The 22,209-nt window shown below is 46.1% G+C and overlaps 1 protein-coding gene across 1 annotated transcript in view; it reads left to right on the top strand.

Annotated features, from left to right (window-relative positions):
- Window positions 1–22,209, top strand: part of LOC147113152 (dynein axonemal heavy chain 8-like) — a 1,456,516-nt gene that overhangs the window by 897,905 nt on the left and 536,402 nt on the right. Inside the window, exons 35-36 of the mRNA XM_085998053.1 lie at window positions 6,660–6,813; window positions 19,000–19,164. Coding sequence (XP_085854179.1) covers window positions 6,660–6,813; window positions 19,000–19,164 — 319 coding nt within the window. The remainder of the gene's footprint in view (window positions 1–6,659; window positions 6,814–18,999; window positions 19,165–22,209) is intronic.

Below are 22,209 nucleotides of genomic sequence, written 5' to 3'. Positions count from 1 at the left end.
TTTATTTATTTATTTATTTACAGTTGGAGACTCGTTCCCGCCGGACTTTCTCTCCAGGTCTGAACGCCGACCTGCTTGCAGCGCCGGCCATCTCCTGAGTGCTCCCTCCCCGTCCGTTATTGCTTGCCTCCGATTTCGCTGCCTGTCTCAGCTGTAGAGCCAGCCGCTGGAGCCCCAGCCTGACGCCCAGGAAGAATTAGCGCAGTACCTGCCACCAGCTTGGCCAGCTGGTGAAACCACAGCTTCTCTCGCTTTCTTGAGTCTTCTGGACACCCGAGGAATTGATGTCCTTGAGGTGCTGCCGAATTGCAGTTAAGTCCGTTTCCACTTCGTCGCCACTGCAGTGTCCGTCTGTTGATAGAGACACTGGAGACAGGAGTTGGTTCATAGGTGTTTACTAAGCAAAGTCTGGGTGGGGTTCTAACGGATATAACACAATATACAGGCTTATATAGCCCGAGTGGCCATTACCGGCATTACAGCACACCTGGGGCTCTTAAAGGCACATACACTACAGCCTACCGGAATGCGACACATGCAGTCACCAACCAGGCCCCAGCCATGATGTTCTTTAGCCGAAGGTTAAGATCTCGCCTGGATTTGCTCAGACCAAACGTACGAAGAGATGTTGAGAGTAAGCAATTCCAGCACATCCATGAGAAGCCAACAAGGAGCTTCAATGTCGGGCATCCAGTCTTGGCCCGCGACTACTGAACAGAAAAATGGCAGCCAGGAACGATATGCACACGGCAGGGGCCACTAATGTACACAGTGGACGTTGGGGAGAGCATCGTGAGACGCCATGCTGACCAGATCCTAGAGTCACAGGAACAAGTCAACCCCATGCCTCGCCCATACGTACCTGGTGATGAACCCGACGTACAGGTCTCATCTACCCCAGAAACAGTAGCATCGGAAGCTGATGAACCAACCGACGACAGGGGGCCAGAATCGCCTCCGCACCAAGAGCAAGACACTCGGGAAAGGCGCTATCCAGAAAGGATCAGGAAGCCTCCCCAAAGACTGAATATATAAATAGACTATTTTCAGCTAATGTTGCATGTTAAAAGTGTTAATTGTAATTAGTTTGATATTTAATTGTTAAATGAGTGTTATGGTACTGTTAATCTAAAAGGGGAGGAATTGTAATGTATATACCTTTAAGGGGGGAACTATGTTTTACAGCTCATGTATACTGCAGTTCGGGCAGTGACCACACCTGTATATAACACTGAGTAGTAATCTGTACAGATCAGTTGCAGTGTGAACCACGTTGAGTAAACACCTGTTGTACCGTTCTCCGCAGTCTGTGTCTCATTATACACGGACACCACAATTTCCACCTCGAAGAAGCCTTCGCCCCTCGCTGACTGATTCCCACTCTCAGCCCTCTATTCTTATAGCTATTTTGGTGGGCTGTGATCTATCTATTGTCAATCATCTATCATCCAAATGTGCTGCGGGAAAACATTTCTCACTGCCCCTTTCTGCCTGGCTGACGAGGCCTTTCTCTTATCTTTCTGAGGAATGTTTTGTTATGTTTCTTTAAGGACATGACTTTTCGGCTTCATTTTGTCTAGCTATGGTACCACTACCCTGTGTTGTCTTGCATTTTACGATCCCCTTATCACTTTCAGGCCTTTCAGTGTTTGTTATTTGACCTTGCTGATACTTCCCCCATTTATTCCTAACTGCAGTTTTAATTTCTGTTCGAAGAGTCAAACTTCATCCATGAATCTAATAACTGTTTCTTACAGCGGCACACCACCACTTTCTCAAGGGCAATTAGGGATGGGCAATAAATGCTGACTTTGCCAGCAATGCCCACATCTTATAAACGAATAAAAAAACAACAGTGAGGAGGATAGTGATAGACTTCAAGAGGACATAGATAGGCTGGTGCAATGGGCGGACATGTAGTAGATGAAATTTAACACAGAAAATTGTGAAGTAATACATTTTGGTAGAAAGAATGAAGAGTGGAAATATAAACTAAAGGGTACAATCCTAAAAGGGGCGCATGAACAGGGACACCTAGGGGTATATGTGCACAAATCATTGAAGATGCAATGCAGGTTGAGAAATCAGTTAAAAAGCTTACGGGTTCCTGGGCTTCATGAATAGAGATATAGAGTACAAAAGCTTGGAAATTATGATGAACCTGTATAAAACACTTCAACTGGAGTATTGTTTCCAATTCTGGGCACCACACTTTAGGAAGGATGTGAAGGCCTTCGGGAGGTTGCAGAAAAGATTTACGGGAATGTTTTCAGGGATGAGGGACTTCAGTTACACGGATAGACTGGGGAAGCTGGGGTTGTTTTGCTTAGAGCAGAGAAAGTTGAGAGGAGATTTGGTGGAGGTGTACAAAATTATGAGGGGTCGGGACAGAGTAGATAGAGAGAAACTGTTCCCATTGGCAGAAGGGTTGAGAACCAGAAGACACAGATTTATGGTGATTGGCAGAAGAACCAAAGGCGACATGAGGAAAAACCTTTTTACTTAGCGAGTGGTTAGGATCTGGAATGCACTGCCTGAGAGGGTGGTGGAGGCAGACTCAATCATGGCTTTCAAAGGAGAGTTGGATAAGTACCTGAAGGAAAAAAATTGCAGGGCTATGGGGAAGGGGCGGGGGAGTGGGACTAACTGAAGTGCATTTGCAGAGAGCCGTCATGGGCTCGATGGGCCAAATGGCCTTCTTCCGTTCTGTAACCATGATCCTTTTTAATATTGCTGGTGGGGGGGTTCTTCCTGTTCAGCTGTGCGAGCTTAAGAGAGGGCGTCGGCTTGACCATTGAGCTGCAAAATGGCAGCACTGGTTTCATATCAGTGTTGCACGCTGATTGACATCATGATTTGCCTGCTCTGCATACTTCCGGCAGAAGTTCATTGGGCGCGCGCTAATGCCTGCACGAAGGTGGTATCCAGCTGGCTTTGCATCACAAGTAAGCACGTGCACCGCAGCGCCATTTTGGAACTCTAAGGGTACTCGTCACGCCTAAAATACGGGCACTACCGAGCCCAATTTCTCACCCTTAATATACCGATGGTACTGAAGATACTGGTTCGTATTTGTTGCATTTCCTTATATGGCAGTCTGTGGCTCCTGCATATTATGTACAAAGACACAAATCTATCAACATACATCAACAACCTTGCTGTGGTAAGCATAACCCTTCTCGTCTCTAGACATTCTTATCATAAACATAACGGCCCAGAAATTCGGGTCTCCACGGGTGAGTACGCATGGGGTACTCACCCACGGGTGAGTGCGCACGGGGTACTCACCCGTAGGCCCAACGGAAGTGCCGGTTTTGTGCATGCACTGTGCATGCGCGGGAAACCGGAACTTCCGTTCCCTTAAAGGAAGAGGTTCAGAGGTCGAACACGTACGCTGGAGAGGCAGCGCGTGCGCATGGAACTTATGTTTTTTTTCCAACTTTCTCCGGGAGGGTAAGTCTCCAGGAGTTCCACATGTAAAAAGCAGGCGCAAGGCCTGCTTTTAACAAGGTAAGTGGTGAATTAATTAAAATTAAAACATTTTTTCCACAGGTTTATTATTTTTAAATACTTTAAAGAAAGGTAAGTTTATTTTTAGCCCCGTTAGAAAATGTAATTAACTTTTTCAAAAATTACATAGAAACATAGAAGATAGGAGCAGGAGTAGGCCATTCGGCCTCTTGAGCCTGCTCCGCCATTCAATGTGATCATGGCTAATCATCCAAATTCAGTACCCGGTCCCTGCTTTCTCCCCATACCCATTGATCCCTTTAGCCTTGAGAAATATATCCAACTCCTTCTTCAATATATTTAATGAATTGGCCTCTACTGCCTTCTGTGGTAGAGAATTCCACAGGTTCACCACTCTCTGGGTGAAGAAATTCCTCCTCATTTCTGTCCTAAATGGCCTACCCCTTATCCTTAGACTGTGACCCCTGGTTCTGGACTCCCCGACCATCGGGAACATCCTTCCAGCATCTAGTCTGTCTAGTCCTGTTAGAATTTTATAAGTTTTGATGAGATCCCCTCTCATTCTTCTAAACTCCAGCGAGTTTTAAATTATTGTTTAAAATAGTTATTTTATGTAATTTATATTTATTTTAAAAATGTGATTAAAAAAAAAAATTATTTGATGTTTTAGTGATGTTTTGGGGCTTATAGTATTTATAGTTTTGACAGCTCTTCCTGTCAATAATTTTATGAATGGGCATTCCCTGCTACCATTGGCTCTCCATGGCCCAGGTGATGCCAGAGGACGCATTGAACTAACTGCGCCCCTGGGATACGCAAGCATTGCGCGCCGGCAGTTGGAGCAGGCCCAGGATCGGAATCCCACGCGGGCCCACAGCACAACGGCCGGCGCGCTAGGAAAGTGCAGGTCGGGGGCTTGCACCCGCGGGAAGCCTCCGACCCGAATTTCTGGGCCAACATTTCTAAACATATCCAAGGTCGGTTGATTGCGCCGGCTGTTGATCTGCTGAGGCAACTCTGTCTCTCTTTCTCCCTCGACTGTTGCTAAGTGAAATCTGTATCTCACTCTCTCTCTCTCTAATAATGCCAACCACCTTTTTTCCCATATTGAAGAACTAAACATGGCCAAAAAGTGGATAAATCCCCAGGCCCGGACGAGATGTATCCCAGGCTGCTGTGGGAGGCAAAGGAGGAGATTGCAGGGGCTCTGACACTAATTTTCAGAACCTCTCTGGCCACAGGGGATGTACCAGAGGACTGGAGAACAGCTAACGTAGTACCATTATTCAAGAAGGGTAGCAGGGATAAACCAGGGAATTACAGGCCAGTGAGTCTAACATCTGTGGTGGGGAAATTATTGGAAAAAATTCTGAGGGACAAAATTAATCTCCACTTGGAGAGGCAAGGATTAATCGGGGATAGTCAGCATGGCTTTGTCAAGGGTAAATCATGTCTGACAAATCTGATCGAATTTTTCGAGGGGGTGACTAGTGGGGTGGATGAGGGAAATGCTGTGGATGTGGTTTACATGGACTTCAGTAAAGCTTTTGACAAAGTCCCGCATAGGAGACTGGTTAAGAAGGTAAGAGCCCATGGGATCCAGGGTGCCTTGGCACGTTGGATCCTAAACTGGCTGAGTGGCAGGAGGCAGAGGGTGATGGTTGAAGGTTGCTTTTGTGACTGGAAGCCTGTGTCCAGTGGGGTACCTCAGGGATCGGTGCTGGGTCCCTTGTTGTTCGTGATCTACATAAATGATTTGGATGAGAATGTAAAAGGTATGATCAGTAAGTTCGCAGATGACACGAAAATTGGTGGGGTGGTAAATTGCGAGGAGGAAAGCCTCCGGCTACAGGACGATATAAACGGGTTGGTCAGATGGGCGGAAAAGTGGCAAATGGAATTTAACCCTGAAAAGTGCGAGGTGATGCATTTTGGACGGACAAATAAGGCAAGGGAATACACAATGAGTGGTAGGACCCTAGGAAGTACAGAGGGTCAGAGGGACCTTGGTGTACATGTACATAGATCTCTGAAGGCAGCGGAGCAGGTAGATAAGGTGGTTAAAAAGGCATATGGGATACTTGCCTTCATTAGCCGAGGCATAGAATATAAGAGCAGGGAGGTTATGATGGAGCTGTACAAAACGCTGGTGAGGCCACAGCTGGAGTACTGTGTGCAGTTCTGGTCACCTCACTATAGGAAGGATGTGATTGCTTTGGAGAGGGTGCAGAGAAGATTCACCAGGATGTTACCTGGGATGGAGCGCCTCAGCTATGAAGAGAGGCTGGACAGGCTGGGGTTGTTTTCCTTGGAGCAGAGAAGGCTGAGGGGGGACCTGATTGAGGTGTACAAAATGAGGAGGGGCATAGATAGGGTAGATAAAGAGGAACTTTTCCCCTTAGTGGGGGGGTCAATAACAAGGGGGCATAGATTCAGGGTAAGGGGCAGGAGATTTAGAGGGGATTTGAGGAGGAACTTTTTCACCCAGAGGGTGGTTGGAATGTGGAACTCAATGCCTGAAAGGGTGGTAGAGGCAGGAACCCTCACAACATTCAAGAAGCATTTGGATGAGCACTTGAAATGCCATTGCATACAAGGCTATGGACCAAATGCTGGAAAATGGGATTAGACTGGACAGGGATGGATGGGCGGCGCAGACACGATGGGCCGAAGGGCCTCTTTCTGTGCTGTAAAACTCTATGACTCTATGACTCTATGACCTTTCAGAAGCTGAATTAACCGAGTTCCATATGCGAACAGCAGGTGACAAAGGTAGTGGTCTTTCTTCAGAACAGCCTCCTCAGGCTGTTGTCCCTGCTGCCCAGGGTCACATTTCCTGTCTCCTTCTGGGTCCATTAGATTCAGTCCTTTTCTGATATTGAAATTATGGAGTTTGCAGCAGACTACAATGATGCTGGAGACCCTGGCAGGACTATACTGGAGTGGTGCACCCCCTTACCAATCACTGCACCTGAAGTGAGCCTTGGCCCCACGCTCTGGAATTCCCTTTAATTCCCTTCACCTCGCCACCTAAAACCCATCACTTTAACTAAGGCTTTGGGCGGCTATCCCAATCTCTCCTTCTGTGGTTCTGAATCATCTTGGGATGTTTTTCTATGTTCAAGGTAATACATACATACAAGTTGTTGCTGTTGTTGTAATATGTATCTTTTTATTGCTTCTTTCAGAGCGTATAATGTCAGCAATCTGATGGATGACTTGAAGATACTGTACAGAACAGCTGGGGCAGAGGGGAAGGGAATCACTTTCATATTCACCGATAATGAGATAAAGGAAGAGTCCTTTCTTGAGTATCTCAACAATGTACTCTCTTCTGGCGAGGTACCTAGTAACTTAGATTTTGTATAGCCACATCTCTGTTCTTCGTAATTCTTTATATATGTCTCCTAATTCAGTATCCATCAACGATTTGTAATAATCCATCTCCATGAGTATTTGCTATTATCTCCTGCTATATGCTGCAATTTCAGTCATTAGTTTTTATTATCTCATCCACCACGTAGATTTAAATATTCTGACTGTATCATTTATACTTATATACATTAAGATATTAATAAAGTGGAATATAAATGAGATATTACTTCCTTGTCCTGAATCCTGGGATCAGCCAATTTATGCAATCATTGTCAGATTACAAGCGCAGATCCCAGGTTCAACTGCTTGCTTAGGCTGGGGAGGGGAGGGGAATTTGGACAGAAGCAGAGCACTGACCAAGCTGCAAAAATTCAAATCCTGCAACATGAAAAGGAGGCTTCACTCAAAGGCCAAGACTTTACTACAGAGTTTGAGGAATATATACAAGGGCTGCTGCATGAGGTGCACTGTAAATTTTACTGCCATGGACTTGGAGATGCTTCTGAGCCAGAACTATAGCAGGTGGAATTCAATGTGGGAAAGTGTAAGGTCATCCACTTGGATCCGAGAAAGACAAATCATAATATTTAGTTGATAGACTAGGAGCTGTGGAGGAGCAATGATATTTAGATGTCAATGTGCATTAGAAGCTAATGCAGAAATATAAAAAGTAATTAAAAATGCAAATGGAATATTGGCCTTTATCTCAAGGGGTTAGAATACAAAAATAAGGAAATGATGCTTCAACTGTACAGATCCTTGGTCAGACCTCATCTGGAGTACTGCATTCTGTTTTAGGCACCAAACCTCACAAAAGATATTGCCTTGGAGGGAGTATAGCGCAGATAGTCCAGAATTATAGCAAGGCTTAAAATGTTAAATTATGAGGACAGGACCCATAAACTTGGTTTATATTCCCTTGAGTTTAGAAGTTTGAGGGGTGATCTAATTGAGGTATGACTCATGCATATGTTTTCATCGTAACAGGAATAGACCATTCAGCACCTCAAGCCTCTTCTGCCAACAATTAGATCATGGCTGATCTGTACCCTAACTCCATTTACCTGCGTTTGCTCCATATCCTTCGATAAAATTTCCTGACAAAAATTTGTAATTCTTAGGGGGAAAAATTCCTCCCCTTAACGTTTCCAGTTAGCAGCAGTAGATGGCGCTAATGGGACACTAGACCAGTATCGCCAGGGTGAGGCGAATCCAGTGCCTCCGTAGTGCCGCTGGTAAGCGGTATCGCCGGGAACGTCAACGGCAGGTAGATCGTGACGTCAGTGAGTTTGTAACACTCACTGACTGCCTGATTTGCAAAATTGATTCTCGCCACTTACCTTACCACCTGGAGTAAACACCAACAGGGAGAGCTGGTGTGCAGCAACAGGAAGCCAGCTCCAGGGACATTATTTAAAGGGATCATGAATAATCACTCGCAGCTGTCAGGCTAGTGCAATTTCAGTGGGTTTTTGTTCGTTTTACCCGCTGCAACAGTTTCATTCAGTAATTTCAAGGTTCTTTTGTATCAGGAGTCTTCTGGCAACTAAAAGGTAGCTACATTTATTCTTCAAAGATTCAAACTGCTACACTTGGTAACATTAATGCGAATGTACTGGCATGCCACCTTGCCCTCTAGGATCTACAGCGGAGGGAGCGTAAGCAGTGAGAAATACAGGACCATGAGCGCAGAGAGATGAGGAAGGATAACACGGCACTCACCAGGAAGCCTTACCCTCCAAGGGTATTCCAAGAGCACTTCTCCTACCTTCAATTAAGCGAGGAGCAGTGTATTAGATGGCTCCGCTTCACCAAGGAGGTGGCCACAGAACTCTGCCAGCTCCTCCAAACAGACCTCCAGCCTCACTCCAGGATGACTTAAAGCCCAGATCCTCTTTGCACACCACATCCCCATCATTCCATCCCTCTCACAGGCCATATCACAGCGCAAAGCTGAAATGAGAAGTAATAAATTTATCCAAAAGTAGTGAACACATATTTACACCAAAAATATTTACTTTTCACCCTTGTGCAATCCCTTAGTGCCTCGCGTTACTGTGCCTTTTCCTGCTCTAGTGCTCCTACGAAGTGTTGGCCCAGTGGCTGCAGCACGGCTGGTGGAAGGCTGCTGCATGTCCGTGCAGGAGACTTCAGAATGCCTTGCAGGACACCCTCAACCAGCTTTGGACCTGGAAGGCCTGGCTGTTGACTGCATCACCTCAGCATGGGCGGCAGCAGTCTGAGCTGGCTGGATGACAGGCAGCGACAAGGGCAATGGTGAAGCGGCAGTGGTGGGAGCAGGAATGCTGTCATCCTGAGAGAGGACAGCAGGTTCCTGATCCACTGCCGCTCCCCCGGGGCAGCACCTCAGCATCCCTAGCAATCTGTTGGAGCACAGATTGCTGGCTTTCTGCGACACCATGAAATCCCGATTGATGGTGGTAGACCCAGCCATGATGGCAGCAGTCAGAGCTTGCGTGGCATCAAGCTGAGATTTCATGAGAGCAGTCTGAGACTGGATGCCACCAAGCATAGACTCCATTACAGCACTAGGACGTTGCGTTGCTTCCACATGTGCTGCAATGGAAGCTGCCAGATCGCCCATCACATGCGGCATCAGGTCTGAGTCGCCACGGTCTCTCTGGGAGTCTACCATCCTTTGCAGGCTGGAAATGATGGGCTTCATGGTGTGCGCAGAGCCTTGTGCAATGTTGGAGACGGACTCCTCCATGCTTCTTATCATTGCCAAGAAGCTCTCTGGCACCCTTGCCATTGCTCCTATTATCTCTGTGTGCATGCCCATCACCCTTCTTCTAAAAGCTTCCCCATTGAGGTCCTCATCTGAGTCCTGTGCAGCAGAACTCACGCGTGAACTCGCCCTCCGGGGAGCTGGCCCCCAAGCTACCCTTTCCCCCTGGTCTTGCCGCAGCCCACTCGTCCTTGGTGCCTCAGATCCGTAACTATGCTGGCCTCTAAAGAACACGTAGTGCCAGTATCTGAGCTGGTGTTTGTGGGTGAAAGATGCAGTGACGCTGTGTGTTCTTCCTCCTCCACTTCTCCCGCCTCGCTCTCTACCGTGCCCTCCGGGACAAGCTGTTCAGGTGCTTGCTGATTATCTGAAAGCATAAAGGCACAAGAGATGGGTTAAGGTGCGGGTCGGGGGCAGGAAGGCAGAAATGCATGCATACAGCATGATTCGCTGTAAAGTGCGAAACGCTTGTGGAGTGAGGGGGAAGTGGGATGAACATATCGTTGTTGTCCCCAGGGGGTTCAATGTCACCAGTGGCCATAGTGCCCACCACCTGGCACCCAATGATCTGCAACATTCGATTCTCCAGCGCAGACAGTGGTTGGGTGTCGCCGCCTGTTTGCTCCTGCTCCCTCCTAGTATGAGCCACCTTGGTCTGCAAGAGATAGGAAAGTGTGTGAGTGAGTGTGGAGCAATGTGTTTGGGTGATGTGCCTGCCATAGTTGAATAGCTGACATTGTGTGAAAGGGTGTGAGATGTGGGTGTGAGTGTTGGTAGGTAGAGATTGTTGGTGGGTGAGTGCTGGGAGTGTGGTGCTTTGGGCAGTGTGTGAAGATTGTGATATAGTTGGTGGTATATGAAACATATGTTGAAGCATTGACTCACCCTGACCATCCGAGTGAGGTAATTAAATTTCTTCCTGCACTGTGTGTGGGTCCTGGGGACCACAGTGCTGCCTGAGACGTGCTGCGCTACCTCCCTCCACATGGTGCAGAAGACTTTTGGCGATGGCCTCTTGCCTCTTGCCGGGTAGAGCACTGCCCTCCGTCTCTCTACAGCGAAATCCAATGCTTCATCGGCGAATCTGCGGGCTCTCTTCCTGGGGCGTGAACCTGCCATGAGCACTCCTGGTTCAGTCCTCCGGCTCCTTCTCCTTGTTCTGCTACTGCTTGCTGAGGCAGCTGCACAGCCAGAAATGCTGAGAATGAGGTGCTGCAGTATCAAAGAACCTCCCCTTTAAGTAGTGAAAAAAGCCTGTGGCAATGATGAGTTGCGATTCGACTGCATCTGATATTGGTCCACCCTTTAAATCTAATGCCAATGAGCTTGGGGTTTAGGACTTGAATTAGGACTCCAATCATTTTATTGAGCAGTGAGCACGAATTTTTCGTGCAGTCTAAAGCATTTGCACCTGATGCTAATTCTCCAACTTTTCTACTGACACCGCCCATTCCTTGGCTATAATGAATTTCTAGCCCTTCGTCTTGAAAATTTCAATTCGCCTAGCATCCACTGCTGTTTCAGAGAGAAAGTTCCAGATTTCCACTTGCCTTTGTGTGAAATGGAGCATTCTGGTTTCTTTCCTAAATGGCCGAGCTCTAATTTTAAAATGATCCCTCCTTGTTATGGATTCCCATACCAGAGGAAATAGTTACTCTGTATCTACCCTATCGAATTTCATTATCATTTTAAAGAGCTCAATTAGATCAAACCTCTAAACTCAAGGAATACAAACCACGTTTATGCAACTTGTACTTTAACCTTTTAAGCCTGGTATCATGCGGGTGATTTTGTGCCGTACCCCTCCAAGGCCAATATATTTTTCCTAAAGATCGGTACCCAAAACTGAATGCAGTGCTCCAGATGGGCTCTGACCAAGGCTCTGTACAACTGGAGCATCACTTCCTCCAGTTAGTATTTCAACCCCCTTGAGATAAACACCAACATTGGATTCACCTTTTTCATTACTTTTTATACCAGTGCACTAGCTTTGATGATCTGCGCACATGGAGGGAAAAATTCAGTATCGCCCCGTTTCGGGCAAGATTATCAGCCATGTGCAAAGTTTAGCGCCTGTCGCTAATTACCGCCTCCGATGGCAAACTTAGCTTTTATTGCCCCTGGAGGTGATTGGAGCGCTAAATCAGGTGCTTCACACCTGTCTTAAGGTGCAAAGGCCGAGGAGCGAGGCGCTACCTCAGAGCGCTGGCGAAGCTCATGTGATGCCAGTCAGCAATGGAACACAGACACACTGGCGCCGGCCAGTTCTTAAAGGGGAGGGTCGATCTTGCTCTCCATCCACATCCTGCTCATTGCAGCCTTGAATCTCGGCCTGGAGAGACCTGTACATCAAATCCGCTGGAAAGAACAATGGAGAGAACCAGGGAAAGAGCTCAAAGTGCAGCCCCCACAGCGTCTTCTAAATTGATACAAGGAAGGGCAAATCAAAATGAACTGGAAAATGCTGCTCAGTACCCAAAACTCCTTCACACAGCATTGAATTTCTCCAGAAGTCTCTCTCTCTCTCTCAGAATGCGTGGTACAAAAATGTCACCAACAAAAAAAGGCAGGAAGCAGTCGCCTTTAAATAGCGCTCCCCCAGTCCCTTCCTGACTGCAAAACGCTCCCCTCAACCTGTCGTTGCTAGTGGTAGGCGGTAAGGCAGGGGGCGCCACTCAATATCCGGTCCGGGGCACTACCGGGGCATTGCGCACTCGACTGACGTCATGATCTGCTGGCCCAGGAGATCGTGGCGGTAGTGTTTAGCGCCACCACAAAATGTCTGGTTAATTTCGCGAGCGGCGCAAACATCGCCGCGCCCGGGCGCTAGTTGCTTTGTGCCCCATTAGCGCCCTCTTAAGGCGCTAACGGGAGGCGCAAACCAACGTAATTTTTCCCCCATGGACCCTTAAATCCCTTTGTACCTCCACAGCTCCGAGTGTCTCATCATTAAGAAAATATGTTGATTTGTCTTTCTCAGACCCAAATTGGATGACCTCTCACTTTCCTACATGGAACTCCATCTGCCACAGTTTTGCCCACTCACTTAGTCTGTCTATTCCCTTTGTAACTTCCTGCTCCCATCTACACAACTTACTGTACCTCTTAACTTACTGTCATCTACAAATTTAGAACATAAGAATTAGGAGCAGGAGTAGGCCAAATGGCCCCTCGAGCCTGCTCTGCCATTCAATGAGATCATGGCTGATCTTCGACCTCAACTCCGCATCCCACCCGATCTCCATAGCCCTTAATTCCACTAGAGTCCAAAATTCTATTGATCTCAACCTTAAATATACTCAACAATTCAGCATCCACATCTCTTTGGGGTAGAGAATTCCAAAGATTCACAACCCTCTGAGTGAAGAAATTCCTCCTCATCTCAGTCTTAAATGGCCAAAAACATCCTGAGACTATGCCCCTTAGTTCTAGATGCTCCAGCCAGGGGAAACAACCTCTCAGCATCTACCCTGTCAATCCCCCTCAGAATCTTATATTTTTCAATGAGATCACCTCTCATTCTTCCAAACTCCAGAGAGTATAGGCCCAATCTATTCACTCTCTTCTCATAGGACAACCCTCTCATCCCAGGAATCAAACTAGTGAACCTTCATTGCACTGCCCCTAAGGCAAGTATATCCTTCCTCAGATAAGGAGATCAAAACTGTGCACAGTACTCCAGGTGTGGTCTCACCAAAGCCCTGTATAATTGCAGCATGACTCCCTTACTCTTGCACTCCAATCCCCTTGCAATAAAGGCCAACATGCCATTTGCTTTCCTAATTGCTTGCCATACCTGCATGCTAGCTTTCTGTGTTTCCTGTACAAAGATACCTAAATCTCTCTGAACATCAATATTTCATAGTTTCTCACCATTTAAAATTTAATCTGTTTTTCTATTCTTCCTACCAAAGTGAATGACCTCACATTTGACATGCAACTCTCTATTCCTTCATCCAAGTCATTAATGGCCCAGTAATTCCGGGCACAACGCGTGAGTACGGACGGGATACTCACGCGTGTGCCCGGAGGAATTGCCGGTTTTCAGCATGCACAGCGCATGCGCTGAAAACCGGCATTTCCTATCCTCTGACCTAAGGGGTTAAGAGGCAGAGCGTGCGCGACTGCACAGGCAGCGCGTGCGCAGTGAAATTCCTTTTTTTTTCAGAGTTGCGCGCGTGTAAAGTCCTCCGCTCTTTACGCGTGGAAAAACCAGACGTAAGTATTTAGTTTTTCAGGTAAGTGGGCTTTTAGTACAATGTAGAAATTTTTTTTCCACAGGTTTGTTATTTTTAAAGAATTTACAGTAAGGTAAGTTTAGTTTTAGACCCTATTTTTTAAAAATTTATTTTTTTCAAAAAATTGCTTAATTGTTTAAAACATTTTTAAAAACTTATTTATAGTTAATATAATCAGTGGGATGTTTTTTAAAATTTTATTTAAAGTTAAAGTAGTGTTTTGGCAGCCCATACTTTTCATGAGTTTGACAGCTCTTACTGTCAAACTCATGAATGAGTTTCCCCTCCCCTGATTGGCTGCACAGTGCTCACCTGATCCCAGCCGGCGCATCGCACTAACTACGCCGCTGGATCAGGTAAGCACAGTGCACCGACAGCTGAACCGGGCCTGTGACAGGAAATGCAAGCAGGCCCGGGCTTCAGATGTCGGCGCGCAGGGTGAGTGCACATCGGGGGCTTGCACGCGCGGCAAGCCCCCGATCCTAATTTCAGGGCCAATATATATGGTGAAAAGCTATGTCCCCAGTACAGATCCCTGGAGAACAACACTTGTCACATCCTGTCAATCAGAGAACAATACCTTTATCCTTACTCTCTGTCTCCTACTCAACCAATTACCAACCCATGTCACAAGGTTACCTTCAGTTCCGTGCATTTTCATTTTAGCTAATAAGCTCATGTGCAGAAAATTACCAAATGCCCTCTAGAAGTCCATATAAACAACACCCACAGACATCCCATGTTCACCACGTTGGTGACCTCAAAAAATTCCATTAGATTAGTCAGACATGACCCACGCATCACAAATCCGCACTGACTCTCTTTGATCAGCTGATACTTGTCCAAGTGCTCAGTCACTCTGTCTCTGTTAAAAGATTCCAGTAACATCTCCATAATTGTTTTTAAACTGACAGATCTGTAGTTACGTGGTTTCTCCCTTCATAATTTTCATAATTATTGGAGCATTTTTTATGTAATCCCACAATCCAGTTGGAGTGGATAGAAGTGCAATGGGTCAGGACTTCTGCCTGCCTCTATGGCCAGAATTTTCCAGGGGTCAGCGGACACGATCAGTGGCGGGTCAGGTGGGAAAGTGTTTTTTTTGACTGCGGGTCAGGAACCCACTGTCAACCCGCTGCCACACACCTTTCCCAATGTCGGGTCTATTGATGCTGAGCAGACCCGACCGGCAGCAGCAGGGGACCTAATTAAAATGATTAACATCTACTTGCCAGATGCTTAACAGCCTTTTTTCACTTAATTTTTGTCTTTAACTTCATGACCACAGGATCCTCGCTGTGCGCAGACCACGCTGTCAAGCTGAGGTGTGAGTTCAGTGGCCATTGCTCCAGCTGATTACTTGACAGCTTCAAATGTACAGTAAAAGCTCCCACCCAACTGATATTCACTTTCCTCAGGCAGAAGCTTTTTCTCACTCCATTTCCAGCACACATTCTGCATGCTTTCCACTTTCCACTCTCCAACCACTTGTAGAAAAGGGTGGGGGGGTTAGGTGTGATTTTGGTTGCCCCTGGGGTTTGTCTCTGGCCAGTCAGAAGTATCTGAGCTGCTCCAGGCCCTGTGCGGTTTCTAATCGCTCCCTTTTCTGGTTCTGACTGCCGGACTTATTTCAGTAGTGATGTAAACAAAACGAGATTCGTGGTTGGGTGCAAAGAAGACCAATATTTATTGAAATAAAGAATAAATTGAAAATAATGATGATACAGCACACTTTTGCTTAATACAGCACACTTTTGCTTAATACAGCACACCTTTGCTTAATACAGCACACCTTTGCTTAATACAGCACACTTTTGCTTAATACAGCACACCTTTACTTAATAGGGGAGGAGAAACAGACACATCGAGGGAAAATTGACTAAAATTACAATTTAACAAAATTCCCCTTTAATTCCCACCCCTAATACCTATCTAGGTTGCCTTGTAATGGGCCAGAAAGCTTATGCTCACCAGTGAATGCCTGCTCCATGCCCCTGCAGTCTGTCTTAGATTCTTCACTGCCCCGAAGTAGAGATACCCCAGTAATTCAAAAGTAACTGCTGGTATTCCACTTCTTTGGGCGGGCTGTTGAGCTGTTCCTCTTGTAGGTAGGGCATCGGAGGCAAGGCGGCAGAGAGAGAGAGAGTGGCTTCCTGAGGGGCTATCTTTATACCACATTGGGAGCCGTTATCTTCGCGCCCAAATCTGGATGTATCTGGGCTATACAAAAGGGACCGATCTGTCCCCATTGACTGCAATGGGTTTGAATGTGTTTCCCATTTGTTTAAACTGGTTTGTGCCCAGTTTAAAATGTCTCAAGTGCTGGACAAACAAATCCTTAAGTGTTCAGTCAACAGCACTCAAGTGCTTTGTAAACAATCCATTGTCTTGTGGTCACCGCCCAACCGCAACTGATTGACAGCTTTAAGTACTTAAGCCCTTGAGTCAACATTGTAGAGAGCTCGTGTAAACAAACAATCCTTTTGTTCTTCTGTTGAACTTCCTAAACCACAGTTGATTGACAGTTTTAAGTACCTCAAGTACTTCAGTCAGTGATGGGAGATGTTCAGACAGGCTGCCTTTGTCTTCTGCCATGAGGCCTGACAGCCATTTTTGATACACTGGGTTTTTAAGGTACATTCTAACCAGGTTTTCTTTTAATCAAATAATCTTCAGGGGCTGCAGAAATCTCCGAAATTTTGCACAAACTTACACACTCTCACCTCTTTGGAAGAACACTCTCACCATTGATAGAATGCTTCTGCCATCTCTACTTCACCTGCCATCTATTCCATCAGCATGGGTGCCCTTTATACTCTCTCACCTTGATCCTCAGAACCCCACCCCCAGCACCAGCAGCACCAGGCACACCAGCAGCACCAACAACAACACCAACCTTCTCTGCAATCACCCGATGCTGCACAGGACAGAGGGCATCAGCACCTGACCACATTGCTGCCCGGGAGGCCAGGGATGGCCTCACCATGGCCAGATTTACTCCACTTGATGCTGTACACCCTGGCTGCCACAAGATGTGCCAGGTTGGCACCATCCCACACAAACACCATAAAGCACCCCTACAATGCCCAAGGCATTCCTTTTACACTCATCACCACTGTGGGGGGTATTGTTATGTCTCACCATTCACTGCAATTCACTAAGCCACTTCCAAAGGTGCACACAAATCTGTCCAAGAATGCAAAGTGCTGAAAATAAAGGTTTCAATGTTTGACACCACATTAACAGAAACTTTACATGAACATTGCATAAAACACCCAAGTGCCTGCCCTTGTCTGTTGTTGGTACGATAGCACTAGGGTGAGGGTGAGTGTGAGGAGTGGCTAGTGAGATGGGGATGTGGTAATATAGATAGAGAGGGATGGGTGGAGGTGCAAGGTAAGTTGGTGTGAGTCAGGATGTGCAGGAGTAGGGTAGGGAAGGCAGAGTGATGTGGATGTGATGAGAGACACAGCAGGATGAGGTTGAGTGTGGCTTTGTACTAACGTTTCATGATCTACTGAGATCATTGAAACTTTTGTGGCACTGCACCCAGGTCCTCCTGACCACATCCCTGCTAGTGCCCTCCTCTGCAATGTGCAACCAGGGTGTGTTGATCTCCTGGGGAGGTCTCTTCCTCCCATGGGAAGGGAAGAGGACCTCCCTGCATGCTGTGACTCCCTCCATAAGCATATGGAGGGAGTCATGGGAGAACCTAGGTGCAGCCCTACACATCTGTGCAGTCATTGTCAGTTTTTGCAGCACCTCAATGCTGTAGAACACTGACAGCACAAATGTCAAGACAAATATGTCCATGGTCCCTTTAAGTAAACTGGCTGATGATGCGTCATGAAATGACATCACCAGACCCGCTTCCTCTAATTGGGCCGCCGGGTAACGCGGTGAGTGGGCTTAACAAGCCCAGTCAACGGAAAGTCATTTTACACAGCGGGATGAAGCCAGCAGTGGGGCCGCGACCCACCACCGACATCGCCCGCCACAGACCCGCTGAGGTAAGTGAAATCGCGGCCTATGATCTGCCACTGACTCTGTCCCAAATCCAGAGTACAGGGTTATTTGTATTATCAGTGTGGTTGCCCACCTGTACCAACACAACAGAGGTGCCCGCCACGCTAATAGGGGTAGCCAAAGGCCCGGATCGTGCCAAAGATAAAGGAGAGGAATGTTATTGGGGCAATGTATGGACCCTATAGCAGCAGCGGCAGTTGATTCTTTAGTGATCAATCAGCACCTGTCTTTGCTGCTTCAAGCCCCACTTCAGGCAATGAATTTGACTTTTGCCTGCTCGGGTTTCCAGGAATTAAAGCGCAACCTGGGAGAAAAATCATAGGAGCATAAAAAAAATCAGAGAGGTTTGACTGACAGTCCAGAATAATCCAATCAGGATTTGGGACAGGTTAAGTGACAGATCACAGAGGCAGGCAGAAGTTCTGCCCCATTGCACTTCTGCCCACTCCAACTGGATTGTGGGATTTCATAAAACATGCTCTAATAACTGTTTGTTTTCCAATTGCATGCTGCAAGGTTGGACATGTTGGGTGACCAACGTCCGGAGCATGGAGGCGGATTGGTTGGTGGTGGGAAGTAATGTGATGAAAACTTCCAGAATATTTCCAACCAGAGTTGGCAACCCTCTTTTTCAAAGAGTCGGCACAGGCACAGTGGGTCGAATGTCCTTCTGTATTTTATGTATGATTCTATGGACCTTATGCCGAACCCATCAGTCTAGACATATTTCCAAGGGTAGCTGAAGAATGGCCCATCACACCTCCAAAGTTATTCAGCGATGTAACTGGGGCAGGCATAAGAAACATAACCCACCCCCAAACAGAAAATATTTACTTACAGTATTTTAAATGGTGCGGAAACCTGGTGGATCCAGTTTCTGCCTTAGGTTATGTTCTGCTGCTGCCAGGATCACACCAGTTGTGGCCTCCACCTTTTTTTCCATCTGTTGCACATTTCACTGTAAGCCTAGATGTCTATTCAACCCATTTAAATCCACAGTATTCGCTATTTCAAGCATTACAATGTCTGAGTAAACCTAGCAATAAATATTTACCAATGACAATAAGCCATCTGAACAAATCAAAATTACATGTATGAAGTATTGTAGATTTAAAATGCTGTCCTCTTTTCCTTTGATAGGTGTCAAACCTATTTGCTCGGGATGAACTTGATGAGATTACTCAATCACTGATTGCAGCAATGAAGAAAGAAGCACCTCGTGTCCCTCCAACTTTTGACAATCTATATGAATATTTTATAAAAAGAGCAAGGATAAATCTGCATGTTGTCCTTTGCTTCTCTCCGGTCAGTGCCTTACCAGTACTACAAATTCATAACTACAAAATATTAACTCAGTATTGCTTTTAATTTAGTTATCTATCGAATAGGAAGTTCTGGGGGGAATATTAACCCCAAAAAACATGTGGGTTGGGGTCAGGTGGGTGGTTAAAATGTTAAAAATCTGAAATTGATCCCAACCCGCCTCCAACTCATCAGCAAACTTAGATATATTACATTTGGTCCCCTCATCCAAATCAATGATGCAGATTGTGAATAGTTGAGGCCCAAGCACTGATCCTTGCGGTACCCCACTAGTTACAGCCTGCCAACCCAAAAATGACCCGTTTATTCCTACTCTCTGTTTTCTGTCCATTAACCAATCCTCAATCCATGCTAGTATATTACCCCCAATCCCATGAGCCCTAATTTTGTTTAATAACCTCTTGTGTAGCACCTTATTGAATGCCTTCTGAAAATCCAAATACTCCACATCCACTGGTTCCCCCTTATCTATTCTGCTAGTTATAACCTCAAAAAACTCTAACAGATTCATCAAACGTGCTTTCCCTTTCATAAATCCGTGCTGACTCTGCCCAGTCCTATTATTGGCCCAGAAATTCGGGTCTTCACGGGTGAATACGCACGGGACACTCACCCGTAGGCCCAATGGAAGTGCCGGTTTCCTGCATGCACTGCGCATGCGCGGGAAATCGGCACTTCCGTTCCCCTGAAAGCAGGGGTTCAGAAGTCGAACGCGTGCACGGGGGAAGCTGCGCGTGCGCATCGAACTTCATTTTTTTTTACAGGTTTTCCCGGGAAGGTAAGTCTGCAGAAGTTAGAAATGTAAAAAGCAGGCGTAAGGCCTGCTTTTTACAAGGTAAGTGGTGAATTAATTAAAATTAAAACATTTTTTCCACATGTTTATTATTTTTAAATACTTTAAAGCAAGGTAAGTTTATTTTTAGCCCGTTAGAAAATAAAATTATTTTTTTCAAAAATTTAAATTATTGTTTAAAATAGTTATTTCATGTAATTTATAGTTTATTTAAAAAATGTGACTTTTTAAAAAATGCATTTGAAGATTTAGTGATGTTTTGTAAGAAGAAGGGGCCCGTAGTCTTTCTAAGTTTGACAGCACTTCCTGTCAGACTTATGAATGGAGCATTCCCTGCTCCGATTGGCTCTCCATGGCCCACGTGATCCCAGGGGACGCATCGAACTAACTGCGCCCCTGGGATACGCAAGCACTGCGTGCCGGCAGCTGGAGCAGGCCCCGGATCAGAATTCCATGGGGGCTCACAGCTCAACGGCCGGCGCGCAAGTTAAGTGCAGGTCGGGGGCTTGCACCCGCGGGAAGCCCCCGACCCGAATTTCTGGGCCATTATTTTCTATGTGCCCTGTTACCACGTCCTTAATAATAGATTCTAGCATTTTCTCTGCTACTGATGTCAGGCTAACTGGTCTGTAGTTCCCCATTTTCTCTCTTCCTCCTTTCTTAAATTTGCCACCTTCCAATCCATGGGAACCGTTCCAGAATCTATAGAATATTGGAAAATGAAAACCAAAGCATTCACTATCTCTATAGACACCCCTTTCAAAACCCAAGGATGCAGGCCATCAGGTCCAGGAGATTTATCGGCTTTCAGTCCCATTAATTTCGCCAGTACTATTTTTTACTAATACTAATTTCTTTCAGTTCCTCATTCTCACTTGAGCCTTGGTTCTCCACAATTTCCGGGAAGTTTTTGTGTCTTCTTCCGCTAAGACAGACACAAAGGGTTGGATTTTGTCAGCCCTGAGGAGGCGGGTATGGAGGCGGGACTGCCGGTAAAGTTGAAGAATTTGGGGGCGGGTGACAAACCCACCCCCATCCCGCCTCCGTGCCCTCTTGCTAGGAGGTGGGAAGCCGTCCCGTCTCCTCGAGGCGGGAAAGGGATTAAAGTCTATTAACTGCCTGTGAACAGTTAATTAACAGGCAGAAAATAGGATTATCCCCATTTTACGTTTCGATGTGCAGGCATTGTGACCTCGGGGAACCCCGCTGGGGTGTAGGAGATGAGTAGGAGGTCTGCAGGGGTCGGAGGGGTCTGAAAGTGCAATGTAGAGGTGAGTGATGGGTGCAAGTGTGGAGTGGTAAGTGTAAAGTGTTAGAAAATGTTCACTTACCTTTGTTTCTGCCTACTGCCTTCAGCTGCTGTGAAGCCAGAGTCCCAACATCTCCATTGTAGATATCACAGACTGGCTGTTGGATCATCCGATTCAACAGCCAGGTGATTTCTACAAAGTTGAAAGGTTTGATGAGTCCTGAACACAAGGACTCATCAAACTACACAGAATGTCAGTGTTTGTCAGCTTCATAGAGCTGTCAAACACTGACATTTCTTCTTTCAAAAAATCTTGACAGATGGCATGTCATACATTGATGTGCTCTGACACTGACTTCCCTCTAATTGGCCTGCTGAGCCCGCTGGGCGGGAGTAACAAGGCCAATCAGGGGAAAATCCTACTGGTTGGCCAGAAGCTGATGGAGGCAGGATTAAAAGCTGGCAAGCAGCAGTCCCGACTCCAAAAACTTCCCAGTGACAAAATCCAGTCCAAAGTATTTGTTTAATTTCCCTGCCATTTCCTTGTTGCCCATTATAATTTCTCTTGTCTCAGCCTGTAAGGGACCCACATTTACTTTCACTAACCTTTTCCTTTTTACATACATATAGAAGCTTTTACAATCTGTTTTTATGTCTCTCACTAGTTTACTCTCATATTCTATTTTCCCTTTCTTTATCAATTTCTTGGTCCTCCTTTGCTGAATTCTAAAATCTTCTCAGGCTTACGACTCTTTTTGGCAACATTATAAGCCTCTTTCTTTGATCTAATACTATCTTTAACTTCTTTTGTTAGCCATGGTTGGACCACTTTTCCTGTGGGGTTTTTGTGCCTTAAAGGAATGTATATTTATTGTCAATTATGTATTAATTCTTTAAATGCTAGCCATTGCTTGTCTACTGTCATACCTTTTAATTTAGTTTCCCAATCTACCTTAGCCAACTCGCCTCTCATACCTACGTAGTT

The sequence above is a fragment of the Somniosus microcephalus genome, chromosome 9 (genome assembly GCF_052327205.1).
Source record: "Somniosus microcephalus isolate GS21.2 chromosome 9, FLI_Smic_1.0, whole genome shotgun sequence".
Classification (NCBI taxonomy): Eukaryota; Metazoa; Chordata; class Chondrichthyes; order Squaliformes; family Somniosidae; genus Somniosus; species Somniosus microcephalus.
Note: the sequence above shows the minus strand (reverse complement) of the source record. Positions and strands in the feature narration are given on the sequence as shown.